Source organism: Osmerus mordax, chromosome 27 (assembly GCF_038355195.1).
Source record: "Osmerus mordax isolate fOsmMor3 chromosome 27, fOsmMor3.pri, whole genome shotgun sequence".
Taxonomy (NCBI): Eukaryota; Metazoa; Chordata; class Actinopteri; order Osmeriformes; family Osmeridae; genus Osmerus; species Osmerus mordax.
Window position 1 is genome coordinate 5244675 of NC_090076.1, and position 12967 is coordinate 5257641.

General features: G+C 38.4%; 2 protein-coding genes across 4 annotated transcripts; one reads left to right on the forward strand and one right to left on the reverse strand.

Annotated features, from left to right (window-relative positions):
* Window positions 1-819: 819 nt before the first annotated feature.
* LOC136936798 (ELAV-like protein 1) lies at window positions 820-7878 on the forward strand. Of its 3 annotated transcripts, none has more exons than XM_067230433.1 (8): window positions 820-891; window positions 1878-1943; window positions 2495-2572; window positions 3181-3379; window positions 4179-4282; window positions 5021-5174; window positions 5298-5523; window positions 6275-7878. In XM_067230433.1, the coding sequence occupies exons 2-8, from the start codon at window positions 1908-1910 to the stop codon at window positions 6597-6599; spliced, it is 1122 nt and encodes a 373-aa protein (XP_067086534.1). In that variant the 5' UTR covers window positions 820-891; window positions 1878-1907; the 3' UTR covers window positions 6600-7878. The 3 variants fall into 3 exon arrangements, with proteins under 3 accessions (XP_067086534.1, XP_067086535.1, XP_067086536.1); XM_067230434.1 differs by having other exon boundaries at window positions 3181-3355; XM_067230435.1 differs by lacking the exons at window positions 820-891; window positions 1878-1943; window positions 2495-2572; window positions 4179-4282 and having other exon boundaries at window positions 3337-3379.
* A 2761-nt stretch (window positions 7879-10639) lies between these two features.
* On the reverse strand, window positions 10640-12450 carry ier5 (immediate early response 5). The gene has a single exon (XM_067230547.1). The coding sequence runs from the start codon at window positions 12186-12188 to the stop codon at window positions 11301-11303; it is 888 nt and encodes a 295-aa protein (XP_067086648.1). The 5' UTR covers window positions 12189-12450; the 3' UTR covers window positions 10640-11300.
* Between the last annotated feature and the right edge of the window lie 517 nt (window positions 12451-12967).

Genomic DNA, 12967 nt, shown 5'->3' on the forward strand with positions numbered 1-12967 from the left:
ATATGAAGTGGCTTGTTTTTGAGGCCTACTTGTTCAAGACCAATCAGAGCAATGAGTGATAGGATAATACAGTAGAAAGTAAAAAAGTAGATCTGTTTTGGTGACTTTTGATAGGGAGTATCACCGTGAGAATTTACCTTTGGTCTCAGGCCAAACCTACCAGCAGAACCCTTTAAGATGTCACAAGGGCCAGAGGCTTGGTCATATGGCAGTGGCCTATATAGGGATGGCAGCAGCTCATGAGAGAAGTGTAGAGGGGGCCATGACCTAGCAGAGTGTAGTTAGTGTTGTGTTGCTGTAATAACTAGCAGTGCATTCATTATTGTGGTACCTGCAAAACTGTCCTATTCCGCATTTGAATTCTTCCGCATTCCTGTTGTAGCCTCAAGTCTCGTAAATGGACATATGCTACAAAATTGTTTATGATGTTGCATTAAAGATATGATGCTCTTTTAGTACAATGTGATGTTGCAGTTGAGATTGTTGCACTGTAGTTGAGACGTTATTGTTGAACTGTCTGGTAAAATACAGGCTATTCCTTAGCTCTAACCATAAACATTTTGTTAGAATTATGCATTTCTGATTATTCTTATGCTTCTGATAAAGTAGCCTATTTGCTGTACTTGCCCATATGCAGTATTGTGTCACTTTTAATAAATGAATCAGTGTTGAATTTAAAAGATATCAAACCCCTTAAATTAATTTTTTTCATATAGTTCTGGCACATTTGTGAGGTCATGACCGGTCAAATACTCCAGCACAGTAGGTGGCAGTGTATATACATCCCTTTTGGATGCAATCCGCCAACCAAAGAACGGAAGTGGCTAGAGAGACCTTTTGTTGCACAAACAACCTAATTTGAAATCTGAACAGAATACCTTTCACCTGCAGGTAAATATAATGGCTCGATTGGGTCTTTATATTGTTGTTTCATTTTTGTTATCTTCGTACTCGGTTAAAGTCAAAGCAAGTATCGAGAAATAGCTAGTTGAAATTATGTGTAACGACAGTCAGTGAGGAAATCTGCTGCAGCACGTTATTGCCGCTTGTTCTACTAGCCTAGCTAGCTTCCGTAAATCACACATGTCTGTTCTCAATGTTCGCATCACGTCGCGAGTAGACTCTTGCTGCTACCATGCGGTCAGTTAACATGTTTTTACTTAACTAAAAGACGGCTAACTACGTTAGCCTAACTGTAGCCACCTAGACTCAATGTTTGTGCTGCAGGCGGCACGATACTACATCTAACATAGAAGTAGCTAGCTAGTGCTAGCTACCTAAGAAATCATATTGTTTTGGTTAACTAATTAAGTTACAATGTTTAGTCTTGCATATAAAACGTTAGTACTGCTGCGTTTTAAGACTAGTACACTAAGGTTGGCAAATATCGATATTAAACCCAAAGCCTCATGGTTTGACTGGGCTTGTAAGTGACAGAAGCAAGCTAATGCTAATTAGCGAGTGGCATTTTAGCAGGACCAGTCCTGCATGTAAATCTAAAACAAACAGGGTAGCTAGCTCTAATTGTGTGGCTACTCAGTTTTCTGCGGACCTACCTACAACAAAACTACCAATCTACCTGTGATTGGGGAATATGTAGAACATTTTTACATTGAAACTGGCTCTAAACCGAGACATAGCTTGGCCTACGTTGGCGCAGCCGGGCTTGGGAAGTGGTGCCGTGACCCGGATACACCTGGTTAGCCGCTGTTTAGTGCAGCCTATAAGATTAATATACATTCTAAAATAAAGTAGAACAATAAAGAGTTCCCAGAAATGGACTTCTTGCATAGTTAGCCAACAACTCTCTTTTTTTCGTTGCTCCAATCTTGTTGCATTTAGTATATGTGTTAACTAATTGCAAATATATTTTTAAGATTTGTGTACTTTAACTGGGAAGCATCCTCATGGCAGTGAGACGGGGACACATCAGATACCTTAAAGTGAGTATTTCCTCTATCAGATTATTTGATTCAATTACAGCTGGGCCAATATCGCTTCATACTGTCACTCAGAACAGTGCACCTGAAGTGTCAGGGTGGCTTTTACTATGCATGCACACAATACTACTAACTGAGATACATCATGGTAGTTATTTTACCAAAGTTCTTGTCAAAAAAATCTAAACTAAACCCATTGATCTGATGCAAAATACAACATTGTGATTGTATTCCAACGTCTGGTGAAAAGCTTTACAAGACTATGGGCAGGTATAGTACCTGATTCAAATGAATGGATTGTTATCTAGCTCAGCAGAAGCCTGGTAACGACCGTTCATTAGGATCTGGTGTGTTGGAGCAGGGAAACAACTCAAACATGCAGGGCAGGGGTCCCTGAGGGGTAGGGGTCCCTGAGGACCAGGGTTTGGAACCTCTGCACTAGCACAAGGGAATTGTTTTTTCTGTTGGTTTGATTGATCCAAAATACATATTTTCTTTTCTAAGTAATACTAGAATCCTGTAATGTCTTGAAATATTCGGTGTTTTTGTTACAGGTGTGTGAGGTACAGTGTCAGTCAGGGGACAGACAGGAGAAACAACAGCATGGCAACAAAAATTCTGTTAACATAAAGGTATGACTATTTTAAACTTTAAGAAAAGGTTGTTAATACATTTTCAGTTGGGTTGTGCAACATAATGATTAGCAAATGTCCGTTATTGCTAGGCTAGTACAGTTGTTTTCAGCATAGCAGATGCTTCATCTGTCACTTTCATAACCTTGACTAAGTCTGTTGTACTGCAATCCCCCCACCCCCCATTCTGGTTGGGTGATCGGAGCAAATTTACCTATCTTCAACCAGCACTGCGTCTATCACCAATAACCGATTTATTAGCCATTTCCAGGTAGTGGTGTTAACGGATTGTAGTTGATCTGTGATACCTAGTTTTTTTACAAATGGATACATTTTTTGGATTTGATACAAATGGGACTCCATGTTGTTGCGTCATGAATGAGATGGTTCCCCATTATTTTCAATGTAAATGTATTCCCATGGAACAAATGATTTTTCTTGCAACTTTAATGCAGCGATTATTTTTCAACAACATATTTGAAAACTGTTTGCTGTATTTCATGAAATATTACGACTTGATGCACAAAAAGTAAATAATGCGTACAATTGAGTGCCGTGAGTAAAATATACAAAAGAATAAACTATTATTTAACTGCGTTTGCTTGCAGCAAGAAGTCTATGACAACGGTTATGAAGACCACATGGGAGACGAACACAAAGATGCAAAAACCAACCTTATTGTGAATTACCTGCCTCAAAACATGAGCCAGGACGAGCTGCGGAGCCTCTTCAGCAGCATCGGGGAGGTGGAGTCTGCCAAACTCATCCGGGATAAAGTGGCAGGTAATCCATATAACAGAAGCCAGAGTGAGTGCCAAAATCTTTTTTTTTTTATTCTCTCGAGTTTGTTCCACATGATCAAATCAAGGGTGGGGGAAAGAATGTTACTTTGTCTTTTGGTTCAAAATACTAGTTAATCCACAAGTTTTGATGTATTAATCTGTTAAACAGATGTGCTCAGCTATTTGCTGGGTACTGTAAATGTATTTTGCTTTCTATGCTATTTTTGATGCAGATTAGTATTACATTTATTTTTCTTGTGTCCAATTGTACAATGTATTCAAGTTGTTCAACATGTTATTTTTCCTTTACCTGTGTCTCTTTTTATTGTACTGTTTTGTGGTTAGCTGAAATCCAGTCATGTCAATTTACATTATCTGCTCTGCATTTATTTAATTACATTTGTGCTGTTTGTTGACCAGAACATTTCTCTGACAATCTAATCAAAATCTTTGTAGTTTAATTTCTGGTCTTTTGAGGCTAGCCTACATGTAAATATTTTGTACAGATGATTATTTGGAAAATCAGCAATTATTTTAAATTAGTTTCTACAAAGTAGCTTTCTTTATGACTAAAGGCATGTTCAAGAATGTTTATTTTATGGTTCTTGTACATGGTTGTTGGTCCTATAGTCGTTTTACAATGAAATGTTACTTTCCATTCCGTTTTCAGTGCATGGCAGGTCTTGCATCGGTAGCATATTTACAAATATTTTTCTTTCCTTTTACTAAATGCTAACATTGAACAGATTGATCCTGTCGAAGACCAGTCTGTAGAAACGGACAAACGTTTGTTATTTTATTTTGTTTTCTTTTTTTTTCTCTAGGCCACAGTTTAGGTTACGGATTTGTTAACTATGTTAACCCTATTGATGCAGAAAGGGCAATCAATACCCTCAATGGGCTGAGACTACAGTCTAAAACTATCAAGGTAACGTGCCAAAGGTGTTATTATTTTTATGTGTCAACTGACAGATTTTGATATATTCAAGTAGCCCCTGGGCAGCCGAGAGGATCCCTCTCCTGCAAAGTGTCTATTTGCAAATGGATTTTAAGGTATATTACATATAAGTTAGTATCAAGGTTTATTATGTGTGCTTAATCCCTGTCATTTTTTCTTGAATGTTCCCTTTCATTTTATTTTTGTTACTCTGACGTATAGCAAGTTCAGTGATTTAATAATTGGACAGGCCTGGTAAAATGTCTTGGTTTTATTTTCGGCACATGTTTATACAAGAGCTTTTCTTAATTTTCTGGAAACTACTTTTGATTTTCAACACTAGTGAGAAAGTGCAAATGTCCCATGACGTTGTTCGGCTTGAGTGTGATATTGTGCCGAATAAAAGCCCTGTATTTTCTTTTTTTTCTAGTTTATTCTTTTTTGCTTTAACATTTTACTTTCCACTACATAATAACTTTTTTTAATTCTTTGAATATCTGTGTTAACATGACTGAAAAGAGGCATTTGGGTTGTGGTTATTTGTTTTATTTGTTTTATAAATTGTTTTACGATTATATCCTATAAATTGTTGTTAGTGGAAGTTTAATAATGGACATGTAATTTTGCTTTTATCATGTGAACTGGGTTAGTTAAAGGTTGTTAGTATGCTCTCTACCTAAATGTAATGGTGTGCTGAAGGAAAACTAACTTGCATTCTCTCTTCATTAGGTATCATATGCCAGGCCAAGCTCTGACACTATAAAAGATGCCAATCTATACATAAGTGGCTTGCCAAAAACTATGACCCAGAAAGATGTGGAGGACATGTTCACACGCTATGGTCGCATCATCAATTCGCGTGTGTTGGTTGATCAAGCCTCAGGTAGGTACCACCTTAATAGCTCAATGGTTTGTGTACACTTCCCTCAAAATGGTAAAGGTAGTATTGGACAAAATGTTCTGTATGGACTTTTTAATTGTTTTACATTTCTTTCTTTTTCCTTAGGCCTTTCCAGAGGCGTGGCATTTATACGGTTTGATAAGAGAGCCGAAGCAGAGGATGCCATCAAGGACCTGAATGGACAGAAACCCCCTGGTGCCTCAGAGGCCATCACCGTGAAGTTTGCTGCTAACCCCAACCAAGCAAAGAACTCGCAGCTTCTTTCCCAACTCTACCACAATCCGTCCCGCCGTTTTGGAGGCCCGGTGCACCACCAGGCCCAAAGGTTCAGGTAAGAAAACCAGTGTTAGGGTTATTCATGATATCAGTTTCTGTTTATATGTTTCTATCAAACGTATTTTAGACCTGACAGATCTTTTATATCTCTGACCTTTGTTCCTACGGCTAAAGTGATCGGATCCTTGATGTTGCATGACACCATTGTAATGTGTGTGTGTGTGTGTGGCCATTGTACTAACATTAAAATTGTGGCGAGAAAGGTGAAATGATGCCCACATCACTGCCCAGCGTTTGATTTCTCCAGCCTCTTATACAATACGAAATCATTGTTGAACTTTTCAACATGGTCAGTATATACAGCCTAGTGGTCATAGCAACATGAGACAAGACACTCAAACCTCACCTGTACCGTAAGGCTATAACACACAATCATTATCCACCCAATCTGGGTGATTATTTGAAGTGTGGCGGGGGAATATTGTAGGATGTTGAATTAATACACTGTGAACCCTACTGAAATTTAACTTAAGCTTACAAACACAAGAAAAAAGAAATCCAGTGCAAAGTATGATTTGACTTTTTTTGAAAAACAGCCTAGATTAGCATTAGATGGCTTGTTCCAAAAAATGTAGCTATGTTCCACATAGCTTTATTTATTTTAGCTTTATATATATATATATATTTGCCACTTAAAGCTTTGCTGAGTCACACTTTTTTTCTGGAACTGGCACATGCATGCCTTCAAACAGAGGTGTCACTCATCCCTTGGTGAAAGTAATCCTAATAAACCTGTTTTCCCTCAGGTTCTCCCCCATGAGTGTTGACCACATGGGTGGTATGTCTAACGTTAGCGTGCCAGGGAACGCCACATCGGGCTGGTGTATCTTCATCTACAACCTCGGCCAGGACGCAGACGAAGGCATTCTCTGGCAGATGTTTGGCCCTTTTGGCGCAGTCACTAATGTCAAGGTCATCCGTGACTTCAACACTAACAAATGCAAAGGCTTTGGCTTTGTTACCATGACTAACTATGAAGAGGCTGCTATGGCAATTGCAAGCCTCAATGGCTACCGTCTGGGAGACAAGATCTTGCAGGTGTCTTTTAAAACCAGCAAGGGTCATAAGTAATCAAAGTGGGTGGAAAAGTATTAATTTTTTACATTTGACATCAAGGGCAAAATATGGATGACCTATTCAGGTTGGTTGTGTATTATATGTCACTTCAGTTCTGTTACAGACAGTAGTGTTCTTATACTTTAGGTTGAATGGAATAATTGGAACAAGTTGAAGCTTATAGCTGTCAGTTCAGGTGGATTCTAAGGTGTACAGAAATGTTCTTGACCCATTCTTGGACTATTTTTTAAAAAGCATCTTGCTGTTCTGGTCCATGGTATAAAACAAAATACAGTGTGTGGAAATGTCCATGTCATGTAAATTTAGATATTTTTTTGGTTTGTTCTTTTTGTCTCAGATTTATGGGTATTGTTTTACCTGGCGAACCTACCTGGTCTTGTGCTATTCTGCACCTAAAACTATAAATTAATTTCTGACATTTATATTGCTCCCAATTTGTGACATGAAAGCCAAAATCTGTGTTAGATCAAACATGTTGTAAAAGTTACAATATGCTGTCCATGGGTACAGATTGTCTTGCATATACTTCTTGTATACACTTCTGTCCAGTTTTATTTCAAATTTTGGAACGTGAGAATTGGAAGCAAGTATACAGTAGTTTCCAATATAATTGTTTTTCAGTCTGTTCTCTTCAAATTGCCTTCAAACTTCAGCTTTGTTTTGTTTATATGTTTATCTGTAGCTGTGTGGGTTGTTGTACTCTATAGTTCAGATACTATTATATGCTCATGGTAGTAGCCTTGAGGGAGTTGTTAATCTTTTTAAATTCACCGTTTTAAATCCTTTAAGTGAAATGCTGGACAGACTTGTTATAGCAGTGGCACGTTTACTTGGAATAGTGCCCTTTAATTGCATGATCCATGTTAAGATTGAAGAAAGTTTCAGTTCAACTGTATTTGTTTTCTTTTTTTTTTATCATTGTTTGAGTTTGGCATGATGTAAGTGATGTGTCTTCTGACTATTAATTGGCTTCTTTTTAAGAAAAAAACTGTAATTTGCTTGAACTACAATGAGGTACTTCGACAAATGATGCCACACTATACTACTAGTATTGTACTAGTTTTTCTTTTCATTTCTTCCAAGAGACCTGTAGTGTATGTATGGTAGTGTGCATGGTCTATCTGGTTTAACAATTTTGTAGATGTATTGATTGTTTCTGAACTTCAACCAGAGAACCACAATGTAAATGGTAAGCAAAGCTGTGTCCCCAAGATATTGCAACTGCATACATCTTGCTCCCACATTACAAAGAATAAACTATTCTTCCTTGTGAGACAGTATTTGATATCTTTGTGTCATTCTAATTACTCCAGGCTTAAAGGTAATGTGTTTTCAAAGGTATAATTTGGGTACGTAATAAGTCAGTCAACATTAAAGTTGTTAAGGTCAGCTTTTATATAAAAGCAAGGTTCAGTGTGTTTTATTGTTGGAATTTCAGACCGCTTTTAACGTTCAAGGACAATGGATATATTACTCTTATTAACTCCATGGGTGAGGGTTAGCTTTTAGGCGTTTTTTAGTCCAATTTGAGACTTCTAAAGGCCTGTATTCAGTCATTTCACATGTACCTACAGGTGTGATGGGTGTATTATAAATGTCGGCCATAGGGAGCGGTAGAACGCTAATAATGCAGTGATGCCAACTTTGCCGTTTTGATGCTAAGATTTAACAACATTTTGACTACCCTGTCAACTTTTATTCCGATCAACACTTAGCAACAAATGTTGCTGCTTTCATACATGTATACAGTACATACATTTAAAACAACTATAACTTGATACCGTCCAAAATTACATGGCATCCATAAAGACTAATTTATCTCCAAATACCATGTAAGGTTAAAGTAGCCTATTTAAAATATGTATTATATATCTATATGACTGCTGCATTGCATTGTTTGACACCGCCAGTAAGAGGACATTTGGAATGGGTCATTGTGTTCTGTGTTGCATACTTAAGACACAAAATGAACGTCCAGGCATGCGTACGTTTAAAAATAAATTCTCGTTCTGGAAATACAGAAACACACTTGAAGTGAACATAGCTTGCGCTAAGCAGCTATCATGGTCTACTTAGACACGTTCACTCTTGAATTTACAAGAAACAAACTGTCTGCTTCCTGCACACTCACTTGTATTGTAGCAGGCTACTTTTATGCATCTTTTATCACATTTGTCAGTTGTTATACTGGCAAAAGACTACAGTGATTGCAAAAATGTGTTCAGTTCTTGTCAAATTAACACCGATTTACATATTTACAGGTATCTGTTCTTGTGGCTGTTCTATCATCTCCCTCCCTTTCCTCCCCTTGTTTTCCCATGCAGCTACCCATTTAGGAAGCCCAACCTCAACACTGAGCGCTGCAAGGAGTCTACCCTTACCCCTCCCCCAACACTGATCCACCCCATCTTCCCCCCCATTCCCAACCCTTCCCTTTTGTCCTGTGCCATTTTCCCAAGATAAACAAAGACCTTATTTTTTCTGGGCTCCAAAAGGGGTCACAGACATGAATACCGGGCCAAATGGAAGGGGCACTTGAGCTCCTTTTCTGGAAAAAGAATGACAGAAAAGTCGTAGTTATTTTTCAGTTCACTCTCTCCCATGAGGATTGAATTCAACACTTCTTTAATTGCATGCTTTCAGTCTTACAGCAGTTGCTACAACTGTCAGTTGAGCTTTTGGTTCATCCCCTATGAGATAGCAAACAGTACAACGACATATGCTTATTTACAAATGTTACTAAGCTCTCTGTTGAACTTCTTAATCCCTATTTGTCTGCCCCTCCAGAAGTCTGGCCACATGCCTGATGCTATTAACCATTTCTTAGCTCTCTATGGTAAAGAGCAAGACATTACTTGCCTTTTTACAACCCCTAATAAAGTTAGTCCCCCCCCCATTTTATCTGTATTTAATTTTCTCTTTCTCTCTCTCTCTCTCTCTGTGGGGCTGAATGCCTGCTTTGGACGAACCAAGGAGTCCATTGATAGATTGTTAGCTGGCTATTTATACCTCAACAGGGGGTTATACACAGTGTCTCATTACCAACTGATATCTGGTGTGTAGTCACATTGTTTTGCTTTATCTTCTACAACCCCTTCTGTCATTCACAAGACTGTTTGAATGTAAGATTTAGTTTTGGCTATATGTACGATCAACTCAATAACTTTATGGGAAAATAAACTTGTGATAAATACGTGATTTTAGCCATGTTTAGCAAACAAGTAGACTATTTAGCAAAGCAAACAAATGGGCTATGAGACAACGTATAAAACATTTTTGGTATGAAAGCTACTGTCATGTAGTGGCAATGCATGGTCAACTTTCACTTACTGATGAAACTGTACTAACCTCAAGTAGACCAACAGCTCTGGCAGCTTACCTCATTGACATAGAGGTACATTAGATGTCAATTTGTTCAGACTTTGGTGGTGGACTTAGACTTGATAATTCATTTTAAATGAAAGCACAACATGATGGCCATACTCTTTACATTTTGAGTAGCGTGCAGTAATCGTATTCACTATTGCAACATAGCAGGATTAGCTTCGATAAAGTAGGGCTCCTGTTAGACCTGAAACCCGAGACAGCATAGTTGACATGCCTGTAGGCACAATAGATATGTTTACAGCAAGCAGGGAAACTGGTTTTAGACCTGTGACTAGTTTCACCCACTGAGTCATAAATCATATAGTAAACATATCTTGACAGGTTTGATTCTTGGTGGAGCTATACAAAGTGTGGTTGCAATATTTGGACTGGATGAACATTGTGTCACTTAAATGGACTCTTCATACATCCATCTAATGTTTAGAAATGGCTGCTTCATGAAGGTCAATAATAAAACATTAATTTAGAGTACAATGTGTAATAACACTGTTGTTAATATAACTATTGCACCTTTCATAATTGATTTAGGACTTTTAGAACGTGACCTGTTGATGTTTTAATGAACATGTTGAAGTAGCTGAATTGCCGTTGGAGTATCATTATTACACAATGAAGTATGCATGCCCCACTACAATAACATTATGTGAATTGGTGAAGAACATATATTTGAATAGTACAATAGACATTAAAATGGACTTTGGAAAGAAGAAAAAAAATTAAACGATCATTAATAATTTAGTTACCAAATTGAATTGTCATGTAATGAATATGACAAGTGGAACAACTGATTTGAAAATACTTTCATTATGTGTCCACCATGCGGTTAACAGAGGTGAATAACAAATAAACACAGGTTAAAGGGCAGACATTAAAAAGCAAAATTTACAGACATAAATCTACAAATGTGGGCATTAAAGGTCTTTATAAAACAAAGACATTGCACTGATAGACTGATGCACCTCACTTCATCATGTGAAACAGAAGGCGTAAGAACTCTCATGTTGCATACAGAATAGCATACAGAGGTTTTCTTGCACTTCAAACTGCATATTTTCTGTTTCGTCTGGTAGTATATACAATAAACATACCCACATCTCACTACGTGTTAATTCCAACTAAATATAGGGCTCACTCGTTGATTAGGATAACTGTAGTCCATGACTAGGATCCCCTACTTCCCTAATGTTACAGGGGACCACGTGCAACACAATAAGCATGGCTGTAGAGCACAAAATAATCGGCATTTTCAGAAGGACCCCCCAAACAAAGCTCAAATGCATAACACAGAGAACAATGAAAGTATCCTATTTAAAATGCGACAATTGCAGTAGTCCACGGGTTGGGTATTTTGAGCATCTGATCACAGACCTGCCCCAACCCCGAGTCGGCAGCCTCCGAACCCGACTGCGCAGTGTCCTTACTTAAAAGTCCTGAAAAACTAGAACCAAATATGGTTATCAAACTCGTTACATTGCCAGTGTCCATTTCTTCGCATACTTCGTTACTGTCTGCGTCGAAGTATGCACTTTGGGCAGATATTTTTGTTCTTTTTGTTGGTTGAAGTTCAAGGTTCTCAGAAGTCCGTTTTCTGTTGGCACAAGACCGGTGCGCTTGAAGTATGTCTGACTTGTCTCCCAAAAATGTCCTGCTGATTTGGCCATCGATTGGTGACTCTTTGTCACTATTACATTTCGAAGAGATAACAGTCACATAGTCGGTGGTGATGTCTGTGTTCTCGGAGGCCTCTGGGGGGGTCTCCGACCCTTCGGATGCGTAGTGCAAATCAGGGCTCTCGAGTTTAGTTGTACAATTTGTTTGTGGAATCGTGTCAATATCAACATCATCGGATTCCTCGTTTGCCACAGCTGAAGGGCCGTTGTCTTTCAACTGTACGGGGGCATCCTCTGCGGGGGCTCCAGTTAAATGATCCGGCGCAATGGAGATACATTTATCTTGATTCAAATCCATGTACTCCCCCTCGCGCCATTCTCTTTCTTCTTGTTGGGATACTACTTGCTGGGTACTCAAGCACATCCCGCTATAGTACTGACTGAGATAGATGTGCCTTGCACTACGAAGAACTAAAGAAACCAGTAGATTCTTGTGTAGTTTGATACCACCGCGTTGTATTCGGGAATTATAAATTTTTCCCAAAGACATACTCATAATCCGATGGGCCTCAATTTTATACTCCATGGTGGTACGCTAAATGTTTGGGTAATCAAACGCAAGCCTACGAAAATGTTTTCGTATTTAGTCCAGAGATGTAACAACAAAAAACCTATCCAAATTCTGTTTAAAAATATCTCAGTCCTGTGCGCTCCCAAATTCCAAGAGTGATTAGACACGTTCACAACTGCGCAAAAACGATTGTGTTCTTAAAAGAAAAAGCCTACTGTAAATGCTCAACGAGCTTCATGTCGCCCAGATTAAAGGGTTACTCAAAATATTTTCCTTGTCAACTGCACACAGGAATGAGACCCGCTGCTATTTTTAACCTGCATTTATAACGCAGGAAACGTAACCACGACGATAACCAATGAACATCCAGATCAACCTTTACAACCTCTATGATTTACACCCGCCAATTTATTTGGACCAATAGACGCACTGGAAGGTCACTTCAGCGTATAACCTTGTAACGTCGAAGACATTTAAAGTGATAGGCTCTGCATTGTATGATGTGTTAATGATACCGCATGCCACTCACTGACCTTACAATGATGCAAATAAATGCGATTCATGGGTTAGTATAGGCTAAGGGTTATTGTTCTTTCCCATAATAAATGGTTTTGTTTAGTAGGCCTATATCTTTTTTATTTTGACAGCATAAGCTGATGCTTTGACTTTTCCAGTAGGGTGACGTCTTTGTATGTCGTGTTTTCAAAGACAAATGTTGAATGAAACAGGTCCGTGTACCTGGTGGCCATTCGTTTTTCTACAACCCGTGTTGGCAAACCCAAAATAATGCAATA